The sequence below is a fragment of the Dendrobates tinctorius genome, unplaced genomic scaffold (genome assembly GCF_039654945.1).
Source record: "Dendrobates tinctorius isolate UK_male_01 unplaced genomic scaffold, ASM3965494v1 ptg000107l, whole genome shotgun sequence".
In the NCBI taxonomy this organism is placed as follows: Eukaryota; Metazoa; Chordata; class Amphibia; order Anura; family Dendrobatidae; genus Dendrobates; species Dendrobates tinctorius.
Window position 1 is genome coordinate 19,742,939 of NW_027361775.1, and position 18,089 is coordinate 19,761,027.

An 18,089-nucleotide genomic window follows, 5' to 3' on the forward strand; every position below is an offset into this window, starting at 1 on the left:
GAGTATATACAATATATAACACTAAAATGTACCACAGACCACGTAATAGTATATGGACGAGCAATTGAATTCAAAAAAAGTTTCAAGGCCTTTTAGTTGTGTTATATAATGCAGAAATGTTTCACAAAGAACCTAATACTCTATAGATGAAAAATATGGTCAACTGCCACAGCTATATATTTAGCAACGGACTGCAAAGCCCTCATGTCTGCCTAGAGACTGAATTCAGCCACTCTCCCTGCTCCTTCAACTTTCCCTCCCTAGGCTAAATGCATATTGTATCTGATACAAACAGCAAAGCATAAAATTAGGCCTTAGAAGGGCTGTTACTATGATGGTTGCGCTTCAGCACCAGTATCAACACGACAGGACTCTGATTTGTTAAACTGTGCACACACACACCTGGACAAGCATTCTCTCCCTCCAATAACAACTTTTAGAAAGCTGTGCAATGACGTCAGTGTGCCGACCCTTGCGGCACCTATCCTTTTATAAAACCTGATGATGTCACATGGTCAGCCAATCACAGTAATGCCACTACCAAAGTGGCTATGACATTACAATGACGCGGAGGCAATCCGCACATGCTTATTGGCTGTGTAACAGGCGGGTGGGGATTCAGGTGAAATCGAGCACCGGCTAATGCTCGCTGAGTAACGAGCACATACGAGCACCCAGTTATTCTAGTAATATCCGAGTATCACCGAACACGTTCGCTCATCCCTAAAACTAATATAAGAAAATTACACATGAACCTAAACAGGCTCCTGTAGGCAATTACATGATAATTACATTGGTGGTTGTAGCTAAATTATATGTTTTGTGGTTTTGCCATAGTTATAAAGTAAAAACTTACCTTTTATGTAGATCAGTTACCCCGAGCCATCAGGCGGTACAGCATCCTGGCCGAGTCACTAAGTCATCTTTTAAAATAATGCCTATTTACTTTGAATGATTGCTCCAGCCAGGTGACTTCAGCACCGACGTCTGTAAAATCCAGTGCATACATGTAAGGTTATGAGCAGGTACGTGGGATGCAGTGATGAACAGGAGGCAGAGCAAGATTTAAAAGGAAATCACAGTATATGCTCCTCGCAGGGAGCACGAGAATTTGACCAGTATAAAGTGTAAACAAATTATAAGCAACAAACGATGCAGGGTCAGAAGCGAGATTAAAACGAGTTAACTTATCAGTCCTGGGGTCCTGGAAGAAGGAGGTTGGAAGATCCCACGATGGCGCCGTAGGAGGCTCGAGACGTCGTTGAAACGGTCCCGGAAATAGTTGTGACTCAGTCTCTGTACTAAAGCAACGTTTCCTAGTTGTCCCTGGCGGAATCTCTTTGTTCTAGCATACGACGGGGAATGGCCAGAGTTCTGTGGCACAAAGAGTGGAGTACAGCGTTCAGGAGTGAAGCCCGCGGCTGTGTTGTCGGAACACGCGTTGTGAGGGAAATCAGCACTATATCGCATGCCCGGAGTAGTCAGGGGCACTGGTATGTCAAGAGGACAGGAGGTAACTAACGTCGGAAGTCGCACAGTCGGTGCGTGCAGGGGAGATCAGGCGGCGGAGCGGGCTTGATATTTGGCCTTGGTCAGCGGAGACGGAGTCAACCTGCTTCTCGGTAAGCTGTCTTCCCGCCAAAAGCCCCGACTTCGCACACTTCCTTCTTTTTCTATCAAACCCACCCCCTTCAGTCAGGTGCTCAGGTTTGCTCTGTACAGAAAGCCCTCCCCCCGGCAACACTGATGATAGGCTCGGTAGTTCGGGCCCAGAGATGCAAGGAGCAGCCCTAGCTTGGTCCATCCTCCAACATACACTTGCGGGATCCGGGCTCAGAACGCCTCAGTCATCTGTAGTAAGCTTGGCATAAATACCTCAGCTCACATGTGTTTTATTATAAGAAAGCTCAGTCAAAATGCTGTACCGTGTCCAATGAATCGTGGTAATGGTCTTAAACCCCTAAGAAAGTTTTCAATTTATTACTATAGCAAAATAATTACACATATAGCTTAGCTACAAACACCATTGCAATTATTATGTAATTTTGGGGTTAGGTTAATAGGCAATTTTCTGATGTCAGGTTACCTTTAAGCCAATTTTAACTTCATCATTTCTCTTGTCATAGCCACAACATGGGGAAATTACATAAATTAATGTAGCGTAGAAGGGCTTTCACTTCAGTCTGTTGTCAGAAACACAGAACAGCTTTCGATTATTCCAGAAGGACTTTTGGAGCTAAGTGGTTCAATGACTACTCTGTGAACAGACCTTCAATTTCCGTTTCTAAGTGCTACAAACACTGAAGTTGCTGTGGTGGCTGGAGAGCATTGATTCAGTCACTTTCCAAGCACCGATTACTATGAAGCAATATCCGATGATACCTTTGTCAAACCTTCTTAACACTCGATGGAAGTGAAGATGACAGTTCAGCTGCTGAACATTGGGTACGGAAAGTATACCGACCCCTTTAAATTTTTCACTCTTTGATTCATTGCAGCCATTTGGTAAATTCAAAAAAGTTCATTTTTTTCTCATTAATGTACACTCTGCACTCCATTTTGACTGAAAAAAAAAATCAGAAATGTAGACGTTTTTGCAAATTTATTAAAAAAGAAAAGCTGAAATATCATATGGTCATAAGTTTTCAGACCCTTTGCTCAGTATTGAGTAGAAGCACCCTTTTAAGCTAGTACAGCCATGAGTCTTCTTGGGAATGATGCTACAAGTCTTTCACACCTGGATTTGGAGATCTTCTGCCATTCTTCCTTGCAGATCCTCTACAGTTTCATCAGTTTGGATGGTGAACGTTGGTGGACAGCCATTTTCAGGCCTCTCCAGAGATGCTCAATTGGGTTTAGGTCAGGGATCTGGCTGGGCTAGTCAAGAATGGTCACAGAGTTGTTCTGAAGCCTCTCCTTTGTTATTTTAGCTGTGTCCTTAGGGTCATTGTCTTGTTGGAAGGTGAATCTTCTGCCAAGTCTGAGGTCCACAGCACTCTGGAAGAGGTTTTCATCCAGGAAATCCCTGTACTTGGTTGAATTCATGTTTCCTTCAATTGCAACTAGTCGTCCTGTCCCTGCAGCTGAAAAACACCCCATAGCATGATGCTGCCACTACCATGTTTCACTGTTGGGATTGTATTGGGCAGGTGATGAGCAGTGCCTGGTTTTCTCCACTTATACCACTTAGAATTATCACCAAAAAGTGCTATTTTTGTCTCATCAGACCAGAGAATCTTATTTCTCATAGTCTGGGAGTCCTTCATGTGTTTTTTTAGCAAACTCTATGCGGGCTTTCATATATCTTGCACTGAGGAGAGGCTTCTGTTGGGCCACTCTGCCATAAAGGCATGATTGGTAGAGGGCTGCAGTGATAGTTGACTTTGTGGAACTTTCTCCCATCTCCCTACTGCATCTCTGGAACTCAGCCACAGTGATCTTGGGGTTCTTCTTTACCTTTCTCACCAAGGCTCTTCTCCCATGATTGCTCAGTTTGGCTGGACGACCAGGTCTAGGAAGACTTCTGGTGGTCCCAAACGTCTAACATTTAAGGATTATGGAGGCCACTGTGCTCTTAGGAACCTTAAGTACTGCAGAAATTCTTTTGTAACCTTGGCCAGATATGTGCCTTGCCACAATTCTTTCTCTGAGCTTATTGGCCAGTTACTTTGACCTCATGATTCTCATTTGGTCTGACATGCACTGTGAGCTATGAGGTCTTACATAGACAGGCGTGTGTCTTTCCAAATCAAGTCCTATCAGTTTAATTAAACACAGTTGGACTCCAATGAAGGAATAGAACCATCTTAAGGAGGATCACAAGGAAATGGACAGCATGTGACTTAAATATGAGTGTCTGAGCAAAGGGTCTGAATACTTATGACCATGTGATATTTCAGTTTTTCTTTTTTAATAAATTTGTGAAAATGTCTACATTTCTGTTTTTTTTCAGTCAAGATGGGGTGCAAAGTGTACATTAATGAGGAAAAAAATGAACTTTTATGGATTTACCAAATGGCTGCAATGACACAAAGAGTGATAAATTGAAAGGGGTCTGAATACTTTCCGTACCCACTGTATATGCTCTGTGTTCAGAAGAGGCCTACAGGGCTGTGGTTGTGATTTCAGATTCAAACTGATAATTAGATTATTACATTGAAAAAAACTTTTTTTTATTATAAACAATGTTTCCAGCTGTGGAATATCGAAAATTACACATACATTTTCAGTATTATTACCTTCTCGCCATGGCCAGTTTTCATATTTGCACTGTTTTTTTTCTTCACCTTGCTACCAGAGCCGTAACTTTTGTATTTTTCTGGCAACATAACCATATGAAGGTTTGTATTTTGTGGAATGACTTGTAGTTTAAATTACACTGTCTGTTTTACAATATAACATACGGTACTGGGAAATGGGAAAAATCTAGGCGCAGTAAAATGGTGAAAAATGCATAATTTAGCCATTGTTTTTATGGCGCTTGGTGGGTGGTAAATGTGAGCTGGCAACATGATTCTTAGAACTTTGTGGGGAAAAAAAAGATTTGTGTCATCTGTGGGGAAGTGACCGGTGTCATATGCAAGGGTCGCTATGTGTCCCTCGAGATGTGCACAGAAGCATACTGAGGCCGCTGGACTGCGTTGCAGTCACAGGCATGGCTGTGATTGCAGTGCAGAATAAAATTAAGAATTGGTCTTGGCCAAGCTATTTGCTCAAGGCAGATTTAATGAAAATCTGCCATGGGCTTTTATTTTTGAAACAGACTACAGGATGGTGGTGGGGCTGACCGTTTCCTCCCCGACCGGGTTTTCCATGTGGCCTACGGCCACAGGTTCCTTGTAGAAACCCCTGTAGCAGAGGGTTGGGTGTGTCAGTTTGGTTTGCAAGCATGCAGAGCAGGAGGCTCTGCAGAGCTCAACCTGTGTGAAACAACACAGAGCCCAGCGGAGCCAAAAGGCCTCGTACCCCTCAGCATACACGGTTGTGCAGTCGACCACGGCAACCGGTTCCGGTTCCGGACTATTTTGTTTCCTGGCTGCGATCCGGAGAATACCCTTTTGTTTTCTATTTTTTGAGTACGCTGTATATTAAAGAGACTTTGTTTTTGGACTTTCTGTCACTGCCTGTCTGTTACACTGCACTACACATCATATTCTGCAACCAGTAACTTTTTTTCATTTTCCTATCAGTAGAGCTGTGTGAGGGCTTATTTTTGCATGGTAAGCTATCTTTTTTTATTGATATCATTTCGGCATAAATACAAGATGTAGGTAGCTTTTTATTTATTTTTTTTTTAGACAGGATGAAAAACAGCAATTCTGGCATTTTAAAATGTTTGCTTTATATTGTTTACTATATGAGGAAATAAGTTTACATTTTAATAGATTGGATTTTGTGGATGTGGCTATATCCAATGTATTTATTTTTATTTTTTTATTTAGTTATTTTTGTATTTTGAAGAGGAAGTGATTTTTTAATACATTTTAAAACTTTTTTTATATTATATTTTAATTTTTTTGTTCCTTAGGCGAACTACATCCAGTAATTGATTACTTATATCGTACTGTGCAATATTTGACATGCTGGGCTTTGTAGGAGTATGAAGATGATGGTGACTGCAGGCTCCAGTAGGCAATGGCACCCTTCAAACGTGTCACGGGGAGGGCGATGGCCATCCAAATTGACACCCCAATGGGAATGCGCCACATAGAGATTGCATTCGACTTTAAAAGCAGTCTGCAAATCCGGACATATTTTTTATATCATCCACATGGTCAAATAGAGGTCTTATAAAAGTGAAGGTCTGAAATATCCCCTATAAAAATGAAACTCTACTGTTGTCGGAGTAGAGGGGACAGAGGGCTTCATACACTCTTGGAGCAACTCTGTTTGCAAGAGAGTTCTTTTCAGAAATGTTCTTTTTTTTTTTGTCTATCAGTATACAAGGAGACACCGAGTCATGTTAATTGAGGGGCAGAAAGGTCCACTGAGTGCTCGCCATGCTTGGCATTACCAAACACCTTCAACAGACAAACTGCTTTTTATGCACATAAATGGCTAATTTTATTACACCAAAGGTACGATATTTATAGGAACTAAGTTGACTATTTTACCATGTGGTTATTTTAAATACTGTTTCTGTGGTGATAGACTACCTTTAAATGGTTAACATAGAGGCGATTCACATAACAAGTATAACCATATTTATTTGATCAAAATAAAACAAATCTTTATTCATATGAGTTTAAAATACACTTAGTACACACTAGGGGGCGACAAACAGCAGGAGGAGATGTGAAAATAATCCAATAGACACTTCATTACAATTTAATCCATATAGAGCCAATTCATATAAAGTGCATAGTGCCAATAATAAATATATATACCAATGAATCATTAAGATGAAACATTTAATGTTTTCATTTACTAGGGACAGTGCACCAGTAAATGGACAGAAATATATTTATATGGACATGGAATAGCAGGAAAGTTCATAGTGTGAATATACATATACAAACATTAGAATATATAAACATTATAATGCACTCCCCATAGAGGTCTATGGGGAGTGCATTATACTATACAGAGGCCTATGAGGAATGCAGTTTACTATATGATGGACTATGCCGTGCATTATACTATATAGAGGCCTATGGGGAGTGTATTACATTATATAGTGGTCTATGGGGAGTGCATTATACTATATGGAGACCTATTAGGAGAGCATTATACTGTATAGAGGCCTAATAGAAATGCAGTACACTATATGGAGGACTATGGGATGCATTATGCTATATACAGGATATTTAGGAGGCCATCATACAGCGAGGGGGCCATCATACAATGTGGGGAACACAGTGAGGGGCAATCATGCAGTGTGTAAGCTAATGTGGGGTCTTTGTACAATGTCGGGACCATAATACAGAGTTGGAGCCATCACAGTTTAGGAGCTACTAAGGGGTCAGTATACTGTGTGGGGGTACTATACAGTGAGGGTGCATTATTATACTGTGTATAAGAGAGCTTTATACTGTGCAGACGGCATTATTACTTTCTAGAGGGCAAAATGTGGGCACTGTTTTCTAGTGCACTTGTACAAGGCATTAATATGTTCTGAAGGTATGTTTTACCATCTAGAGGGTACACATTACACACAGCAGGTGCAGTAATAAGGACACATACGGCAGCAGCGGTCAGTATTGGGGTATCCGTAGAATGAGGAGTTTGTGCAGGTTGGGAATAGATGGAGCTATTCTGGAAATGTGAGAAGTCAAATGTGGCTTTGTTGTAATCTCTGCAGCCGACTCCTGGCTAGAGAAGTTGTAATGTCGGACTGGGCCAGACGGAAAAGACAGGAAAAGTGAACAATTCCATCAGAAATAATGTCATCTATAAGCTACTATATATATCTGTACTGTTACATGTTCTGCAGGACTGGTATCTACCACTATACGGTCACCATATAGCCGTACAATCAGTATTGGTCTTTGTATAGGGATTATTTTCAGGAACAGCGCAGTTATCTGCCGAGGTGCTCCTACATCCACTATTAGTATGCGCCACCCAGTTGTAATCAGGGTTACCTGGTTAGGGACCCACTCAGGAGTTTTGCCCCCCTGAACCAAAAGACTAACTATAATTCTGCTCAGTGTTCATTGTTGGTCCGCCGATCAGTAAAAGTTTACCAATGGACGGTCATATCGTGGCACCGATTAGTCTGTGTAAACAGACCCTAGCATTTAGCTATCCTGTGAATAGTTGATAAATATCTGAGACTGGATCATTTCAAAGTTACATAAAAATATGTTAGCAAATATAGCTTTTAGCACGTTGTTACAATATCTTTTTATTTATATTCTATCCAGACATTTCTTCATTATATATCTGTTTTTGGAAAAGCCTCGTGCTAACAAATATGGTCACATAGTTACCACCTAGACTGAATGGTTAAATTGGACCTAGTCATGTCGCAGGAACCCAGTACATTAGTGAAACTACGTACCTAGACAAATCTTCTGTTTAGGAATTTGGAAAACTTGTATGGTTGATAACCCCTGAGGGAGCTGTAATTACAGCTATCTTGCTTTCCGCCCAGCTTTCTCGGATGTACCTTATTATTAACTGACCACGGTGTAGTAAGGCATCACACAAACAAGCAATGGATTTATATAGAATTTGCTCTGCATTCAAAGCAGAGAACCTCCAAAACGGAGGATCCAAAATATTAACCAAAGAAGGGAAACATATTAAAGGGAGTTTCTTGTTTTATGTACATTGGTTTATTATTGTATTAAGGATTGTCCCAAGTATCAAATGTACGTTACGTTTCCAAGTTTTACAATTTACAAGATTATATGCTTTGTTGCCAATACATTGAATTGTGTGTTTACGGCGTATGAACGTGATTGATGGTATCACCTCATTATAATATATCATAGAACTATAACAAGTGATAATCATTTACTTCTCCATTTTAATCTGTTCAGTGGGTGAGGTGTTGAGTGTTTAGCGTCGTCTCTCATTACAAAACATAGTCGCAACTACTATCCAGCCCATTCAGTTATTGATTCACAGTGTGTACACAGTGTATTACCCTGCCAGTCACATTACATTTAATGCAGGGAGTGTATTTCAGGATACTGGCACCTGTTTGCACACAGGGATATTATCTTATCTGACTCCATCCCCCGAGAATTTATATCAAGGTTCATGTCCACGTCTGAGATAAGACAATAGGTGTGGTTTCTAATCTAAAGATGTTTGTGTACCACAGCTCTATAGCCCGCCATCCCTGTTAGACCATAGGCTGAACCTGTCGATATTGGTGGGGTCAGCCATCATTAGTCTAATGGGTATGGGGGGGGACTTAATTTTTATTTGTCATTTGCTATTGTGAATTCTTGTAACAAAATATTTATTGTAAAACTTTTTTTTAAAAAGAGGACCTGTAACCAGGTTAATAGTTGACAGTATTTGCTGTTTTTTTATTCTTTCCTGTCCCCCCAGTATTCCTTTCTTTTCTTTTTCCTTAAATCCACCGTACGTTTCCAGAGATATAGGCTTTTTTATTTAGTTCACGATTCATACTTCAGCGATTTTTACCAAGGGGACGTTGCTCACAGGATTCTCTGAAGCTTTGTCTTTAGGCTACTCTACATTATTGCCCTGAGAGCAATGCCCCCCTTGGTAAAGACCGTAAAAAGTAGCATATTGGGTGCACTAAATAAAAAGACCTATAACTGTAAAAACACATGATGGGTTTATAATACAAAACAAAATGGAATACTGGGGAGCAGTAAAATAACAAAAACTGGTTACTTTTGACCTGCGGACAGGTTTCTTTAAATATCAGCCTGATGTACCAAAGAATATGAATTTTTTTTTTCACTAGATCTTTGTATATGTGTATGTAGTGTAGTGTGAGTGTATTATCAGGGACCAGTGCCATTCTGCTCCTGTTCTCAGTGGCATCACCGCTCTTCAGACTCCCCGGGTCACTCCATGTTCTATACAGGAGCTTGAAGACCCTTTTACAACATAAGCCTATAGCTCATTCTGACCCTCCATAGACTTACATTGTAAAAGCCACTTCCAGTTCACACAGAGCGCAGCGTGACTGGAGAGTCAGAAGTGTGGAAATGTCACTGGGTGCCGGAGCAGAACAGCGCTGGATCACAAAGAAAGTGGCATTAGATGAGCATATTAACACACACACACACTACATTACAGGCACATATACACAGACTTGAAGGGGTTTTCACACAAGCAAGGTTAATTTAAAAGTATATTTTAATCAATAGATCTTGGAATAATAATAACTCCCTCAATTGGATGTGTTTAAGAAAAATATTCCTGTACTGAGATAATCTTATACATGTGTCTCTGTGTACTGTGTAATGGCTGTGTCTGACCGTACAAGAACATGGTCTGATCATACTACAGCTCCTGGGCAGGGGGGAACAAAAGAGTACACAGACATTACAGCACGGGAGCTGTAGTATGATCAGACCATGTCCCTGTAGGGTCAGACACAGCCATTCCACAGCACACAGCAGGGGCACATTTATAGGATTATCTCAGCACAGGAACATTTTTTAACACATTCAATTGTGGAAATTATTATTGTTCCAAGATCTATTGATTAAAATGACTTTTGTTTGTGGGAAAACCCCTTTAATGAAAAAAATTCATGTATTCATGGGAGTGTATCTTTAAACAAATAAGTCAAATTACAATTCTTCATCTCCCTCCTCTCCAGTGAGCTTTGTTAATTCTGCTTTATCTCCAGCTAGCTGATAAGAATCTCTTCCTAAGCGGTTACCCCAACGCCTATGCACAATAAGTGTTATCCAAAATAACACACCCATTAGCCCTGCATCCAATGTCAGGTGCCAACAGTAAAAGGTGGTGAGAAACATGAGATTTGCAGGGTCATCGGAGGCCCAAGCATGGCCTGTTGGTGGAGAATATAAAATAAAGGCAGCATGAAGCAACCATGTCCCTTGTACAGTCACTAGCCAAGCTTTAGTAAACCAGAGTCGGCGGTGATCTGGCTGCCAGATTTCAACAATCATTATCAGACTAGTCACAGCAGTAGTCAGAAGTAGGAGATGGTGGACTTGTACCTCTACTGCCTCCTTTCCATGACCATGGAATTTAAGGAGCAGAGTTGTGATGGAAAAAGCAGCAGTCACTCCAGCGTGTTCAAGCAGTGGGCAACGTTTCTGGAGACATGACTGACTCACAATATCTAACAGCCCACTTAGACAGAAGTACCCATACATGGTGGCATGTTGCCATTCACTTGGGTGTTGAAAGCGATATTCAGGGTCATCTGATCGGAAGAAGCGTAATTTCTGGACTCCCGGAGGAAAGAAAAACTCTGCCATAACAGCCATGAAGCCATAAATCAACTTCATTATTGCTTCTATGGGCAATGTCTTCCAGAATTTTTTATTTTTGTTGTTGCGAGGGCCATATTGAACTCGACATCCATTTAACACCATCCAGGAATAGCGAACAGCATATAGCAAACCAAAAGATAAAAATGCTAGCCCTGGTGAGATGTGCCCAATAAAAGTCCCCATTGTAAAAATGTGAAGGCTAGTACTGTACTACTAGATTGATGTAATAAAAAAAAATGGGTCACAAGGTTCTCTTGTAGTTTAATTCTTCAGCATGGAGAATCATTCGCTGAAAGAAAGAAGACAAGTTAGAATACAGAAGTGTAATATTAGCGGTCATGCCCCTGAAAGAATGTAAGTATGCAGACGCAAGAAGTCACTGAAGTTTAAACTTTTTGAACTTGACACAGCAAATATTCTAGTTAAATACCGAAATTTAGATGGTAAAACGATCAATGTACTTCACTTAAAAGAGGTTACAATGAGTTTCCAAAAACCCACCTGAAATTCACAAAACCTGTATTGGAAGCAGTACCATTCCAACAAACAACTGCAATGCTTTAGACCTTTATAATCTGTCCTTTTGTGATCACTCTGGTTCGTCTGAGGTACAGCAATCTCTGTAATCAGTCCTTGGTATATTACAGTTTCCTAGAGATTTGTATGTGTAGTAATCCTCAATCTTCAATCTTGAGTAGCAAATTATGTTGTTAAGTTTGTCGGGTTCACAGGAGCCTCCTTGGGAATCTTTTCTCAGTGCACCAAAGTGCCCAGGTGAGCTAGTGAGTAAATGCTGCGAACAGTGACTTAGAAATATGAAGCATCGCCTCTCTCACGAACAGCAGTATGCCGAATAACAGGTTATAGACACCTGCTGTCACCTGAACACACCCAGTAAGGTGGAACAGATCCTGTCACAATTACATAAATTCGAAAGGGTGTGTGGCGGTAATTCTAATAGGAAAACAAAAGACATGTTAAGGAAGGGCGCAAAGCTTAAAGGGAGAAATGCGTAAAACAAAACAGGTTTATGTATCAGAGATACTTGTGGGTTCAGTGATTTAGGAAATAAGCTAGCCTATATGTATTTTTATATATATTAATTTTACACCCGAGTACTTAGCCACAGAGAAACAAGGGACAACACTCCTCAGGGTAAATGGCAACAAGCATGCCAATATTACTAGCTATACATGAGATACATCAGCAGAAAAATTAAATACATGAGTAGAAAAGTTATTTAGAACGCTTGTAACCAATTTTCTCTGCCGTCCCGTCCCGGTACACCTTAGATGTTAGGAAGATTGAGGTTTACCATGTAAAATAAAGTACAAAAGGCAGAAAAAGAGAATGAGCATTATAGAAGAGAAAGAGAAGGAAAGGGGGAAGAGAGGAAAAAAAGAAGTACCGTATGTCCTTTTAGCCTTGTGTGCAGGCAGGAAGACACAATACAGAGATCCTGAACAGGGTCGCAGACACTGCATACACCTAGAGGTCTATGAAAGAACCGTGCAAAATTTCTGAATATTCCTGTGATTGTTGTAATTACATGCAATAGAACCATGTGGATTTCTCACATAAATCATGTAATGTGGAGGAAAGGTCCTCCATGTGCATCACATCATTTATCGTTGCACACTGTAAAGCCATAATGGGTGAAACATTTTTCTCCAAAGTGTTTGTAAATGGGAAGGGGAATCTTGCAGTGGTACAGAAGAAGGGACAGATTCATGTCTATCTTTAAATCTGCAACCTTGTGTATCAATGTATCACCTTCTTACATGGGTGGGATTCAAATTTTTAACAACAGGTTCTGTGTTTATGTGTAGGAAAAACACACCCATTATTTAAGCCACACCCATTTTAAGCCACACCCATTTACACACACCTTTTCCTCAAACATATACAAGTAGGGGCGCAGTAAAAAAGTTGAAAAAATAATAATTTGGAATGAGATCAGAGCAGTGCACATTCTTGCCAGCGGCTCTCCTGACCCGAGTGTGACAGCTGCATATATTTCTATGCAGCTGTCTCACTTGACTGACCAGCTGGCCAGGCTGTGCACTACATTCTGATATTAACAGTTCCCATCAAACACCAGATCACACATATAACCAGCAGCTTTTGTTCTGGCCAAAATAATTTTTAAGCTGATACCACGACACGGTAGACTCTTTCGGCCAGGCCCTACTGTTATGAATGAGTCACCGTAGCAGGCAAAAACAGAAATACTAGCTAAGTCCAGAAAACCAGAGAAGTTGGCAGCTATCGGATTACAGACCCCTGAACCTATCAACAACAACTAGCAGTAACCGTGGGGGGTTCCTACGGTGCCCTAGACCCCTCGATCACAGCCGGAGAACTACATAGCCTAAAGACAGAAAGGGAAATCTAAACTGCCCCAGAGCAGACCCCAAAGCAATAGGCAGCCCCCAACATATAATGACGGTGAAGCAAGATGAAAAAACACTCACACAGATAGAAAAATAGGCTGAGCAAACGATGGGGCCCAAGCTACATAGGACAGGATAGAAAAGCTGCTGTCTGTAATCCGCCAAAACCCTATCAAAACAAGAGCCAACAGCTGATAGGGAAAAAAGCCCTGAAGATGCTAGGCTTCAAAAAGACTATATCAGTACTCAGGTATTTTCTGAAGACAGAGCAAAAAGGAATTCAGCACACCCCAGCAGGGAATGGCAGAAATCCAGAAAAACAAGGAAAAACAAAACCAAAACACAAATGCAAAAAACAGAGCAGAAAACGTAGCTTTTGAGGAGCAGGAATCAGACTGGTCTCCTAGAATCCCTCAGAGAGATCACCAGCAAGGCAGAAGGGCGTCGGCTGCCTTATATCCAGTCAGCAATTCCCGTCACCCAGTCATCATCATCCTGCCCAGATGCTTGGTAATCAGCCTCACTACCTTCCTTCACCAGAACAGGGAGTTCATCAGACCTCAATGGTGAAGGGGAAAATGAACTCACAACACCCTACTCTAAACGATTAAAAATAAATATATATTTATGTATTTTTCGTTAAGGGAATGAGTCACATACATTTACATTTTTTTTAAACAACCATTAATACCACATACAAGGGACAAATATCGTCACACCATGACCAGACCACATAGTGACCGAATAATACCACATACAAGGAACAAATAATTTCGCACCATGGCCAGACCACATATTACCACCACATAGTCACCGAATAATACCACATACAAGGGACAAATATCATCACACCATGACCAGACCACATATTACCACCACATAGTCACCAAATAATATCACATACAAGGAACAAATAACGCCGCACCATGACCAGACCACATATTACCACCACATAGTCACCGAATAATACCACATACAATGAACAAATAACGCCACACCATGGCCAGACCACATATTACCACCACATAGTGACTGAATAATACCGCATACAAGGAACAAATAGCGCCACACCATGACCAGACCACATATTACCACCAGATAGTGACTGAATACTACAATACTGATCATTAATTAAAAACACAATACTAAGTGCAATTGTATACAAGAACTTTATATTTACTGTCAGTGTACAGGTAACACACTGACTCACCAGTGACGTCTCTAGCTGAAGTCCTTCATCTTTGCTTTTCTTTTTCATCCAGCACAGACCGCCATCACTTCTTCCACCCAGGACTCGTCTCTGCATGAAATAACACAGTTACCTAGAGCACATCTTTCAGAGCACATTCCCCACTTTTCCCCCTTTCTTCTACACTACACATCTGAATACAGACGTGCACCCACCAATAATACATAATTGGTTATTATGCAACCCACCATTCCAAATATAAATTATAATCCACCACTGTGCACCCACTAACTAGAAATGTCACTTTCCCCATTTAATATATAAATTAATTAGCACCTGTACTCTTTCCCCCAATTCATTACCAGGCACTTCAACCTCAACAACCCCCTACTATGTACCTCCCGCTCTAACCCTAACCCCGATTCATTATATTTAGATGCCCCTCCCACCTCAATTCATTGTCATGTCTTTCTCTCCCACCCTATATTAATTATCAACTGCTCTACCCCACATTCAATACCTCACTTACTCCCCCACACTCAAAATTCTTTATTTGTTCTCCCGATAGATCATTTGCTCTCCTCACCCCCATCTTCAATTCATCATTTGCTCTCCTCAAATAAATTGCTGTGCCCTGTCACTCACACTGAATTCATCATTTGCAGCCCCCTGTCCTCTCCCCCACATCATCATTTGCAGTCCCCCCACTTTAGTTTGCAGTCCCCTTACTTCATCCATTGCAGTCCCCTATCACCCCTCAATTCATCTGCAGTGCCCCTTCATCATTTGCAGCCCCCTATCCCCCTTCCATTTCATCATGTGCAGTCCCCCTTACCCCCACTTCATCATGTGCAGTCTCCCTTCCCCCCCACTTCATCATGTGCAGCCCCACTCCCCCATCATCATGTGCAGTCACTCTTACCCTCACATCATGTGCAGTCCCCTTTACCCCCCAATTCATGGGCAGTCCCCCTTACCCCCAATTCATCCTGTGCAGTCCCCCTTACCCCCCATCATCAAGTGCAACCACACTCCATCATGTACAGCTCCACTCACCCCATTCATCATGTGTAGCCCCACTCCCCCTTCATCATGTGCAGCCCCACTAACCCAACTCCATCATGTACAGCCCCACTCCATGTGCAGCCCCACTCCCCCCACTCCATCATGTGCATCCCCATTCATCCTCCTCCATCATGTGCAGCCCCTCTCCCCCCACTCCATCATGTGCAGCCCCACTCCATCATGTACAGCCCCACTCCCTCCACTCCATCATGTACAGCCCCACTTCATGTACAGCCCCACTCCATTATGTGCAGCCCCATTCACCCCCCTCCATCATGTGCAGCCCCTCTCCCTTCACTCCATCATGTGCAGCCCCACTTCCTCCAGTCCATCATGTGCAGCCCCACTCCCCCCACTCCATCATGTACAGCCCCACTCCCCCCACTCCATCATGTACAGCCCCACTCCCCCCATTCCATCATGTGCAGCCCCATTCACCCTCCTCCATCATGTACAGCCCCCGCACCCCGCTCCATAATGTGCAGCCCCATTCACCCCCTCCATCATATGCAGCCTCATTCACCCCCCCTCCATCATGTGCAGCCCCATCAACCTCCCTCCATCATGTGCAGCTCCATTCACCCCCCGCAATCATGTACAGCCCACACACCCCCCTCCATCATGTGCAGCCCCATTCACCCTCTTCCATCATGTACAGCCTCCGCACCCCTCTCCATCATGTACAGGCTCTGCCCCCTCACCCCTCTCCATCATGTACAGCCCCATAAACCCCCCTCCATCATGTACATCCCCCGCATCCCCCTCCATCATATGCAGCCCCATTCACCCCCCTCCATCATGTACAGGCTCAGCCCCCACACCCCTCTCCATCATGTACAGCTGCCCCATTCACCCCCCTCCATCATGTGCTGCCCCCTCACCCACTGAATTCATTTAGAAAAAAAAAAGTTTCCCATACTTACCTCACAGCCACTCCCCAGCAGCGCCTCTCTGCATCCAGCGTTCATGTACATGTCGGCGTCTGCGCGATGACATCATCGCGCAGGCCCAACACCTGACCCGGAAGTAGAGAAGGAGCTGCGCAGATGTCAAGGTGACGGCCATGCACAGCTCCCGGCCCTATACACTGTAACGCAGGCCGCTGTGTCTGCTGCCAACCGTGTCACAGTGCAAAGGGCACGGCCGCACACAGTACCGGATCGCGGCTCTGAATCTCCCCAGTTCGGGGAACTGGCTTCTTTTTTAACAAGCGGTTCCACCGAACCGGGGAGAATCGTCTGTATCCCACCCCTGCCTTCTTAGCATGCCCCCAAACCAGAGCTACAAACAGCCTCCAAAGACAAGGTTTAGTGGAGGATGAAAGTGAATCCCTGGTAGGTTAATTGAGGTATGAATTGAAATAAGTGACCAAGAATTTGTTTTCTTTTATCTAAGCCTTGAAGACAGGGTCTTCAAGTCTAAATTGAGAAAAGAAGATTACCTAAAATTGGATATAATGGTGAATGGATAGGAAAGAAGTGATTTCACAACTGAATCCTTGCAGCTCAATAAAATATATGTTCTAATAGGGTGAAGTTTTATTAATGGATGTCACTGCTTAGCGGAGGGAGTTACTCCTAAAAAAACGGACAGAACTACAACAAGCTGTACCTTAGCACTGACAAATGACAGAAATCCAAGCTCTGATTTTTGTTAGATCAAGGTTATTCCCACATACCTCCCCTTGGTGAGCTCATATGGGGCTGGTTGTGTAATGGGCTAGGACTTTTAGAAGCTTATGAAATCCCCATCGCCCCATATATGATATCTTTGTCATGTTTCCTATCATGATCTTACCTTTCTATAGAGATGAAACATGGCATGAATAGTTGGCCTTACAATGATGTGGATGAATGCGTTATGTTCGTCCTTTTGCTATGATGCCGAAAGCCCCACTCCACCGCTGGCTGTAGAGAGTAGGAGACAAATCACTTGAACAGAGGAAACCGATTACTTTGAACAGTGGAAGCCCCTGTACTTCTCCACCGCTGTAAACAAATCTTAGATTAAGTGACTAGCTCTGAGAGCAGTTCTCTGCTGTTATTACCTGTTCATGGCAGGATGTCTTACTTCAATGGAAGTTGAACTTTCAGCTCTTTTCACTTATAATTAGTTTCTCACTTCCCCAGTAATAATTATTCCCATATGTTCAAGGTGAGGGTGATATATCCCATCTCTGGAGATGTCTTTATAATAATAATAATCTTTATTTTTATATAGCGCTAACATATTCCGCAGCGCTTCACAGTTTGCACACATTTTCATCACTGTCCCCGATGGGGCTCACAATCTAAATTCCCTATCAGTATGTTTTTGGAGTGTGGGAGGAAACCTGGAGTGCCCGGAGGAAACCCACGCAAACACGGGGAGAACATACAAACTCCTTGCAGATGTTGTCCTTGGTAGGATTCGAACCCAGGACCCCAGCGCTGCAAGGCTGCATTGCTAACCACTGAGCCACCGTGCTGCCCTGCTTTATGGATTTTTCAATTTTTCTCTTGAGATACATCCCACTTTTAGAGTTGGCATTTACAGACC

General features: G+C 42.4%; 1 protein-coding gene across 1 annotated transcript; it reads right to left on the bottom strand.

Annotated features, from left to right (window-relative positions):
• Positions 1–6,186: 6,186 nt before the first annotated feature.
• Positions 6,187–11,768, bottom strand: TEDDM1 (transmembrane epididymal protein 1). The gene is made up of 2 exons (XM_073589215.1): positions 11,406–11,768; positions 6,187–11,193 (listed from the first exon to the last, which is right to left on the bottom strand). The coding sequence occupies exon 2, from the start codon at positions 11,085–11,087 to the stop codon at positions 10,230–10,232; it is 858 nt and encodes a 285-aa protein (XP_073445316.1). The 5' UTR covers positions 11,088–11,193; positions 11,406–11,768; the 3' UTR covers positions 6,187–10,229.
• Positions 11,769–18,089: the final 6,321 nt, after the last annotated feature.

Excerpts from the sequence above, each read along its gene's own strand:
- TEDDM1 (XM_073589215.1), bottom strand. The coding sequence starts at position 11,087 with ATGGGGACTTTTATTGGGCACATCTCACCAGGGCTAGCATTTTTATCT.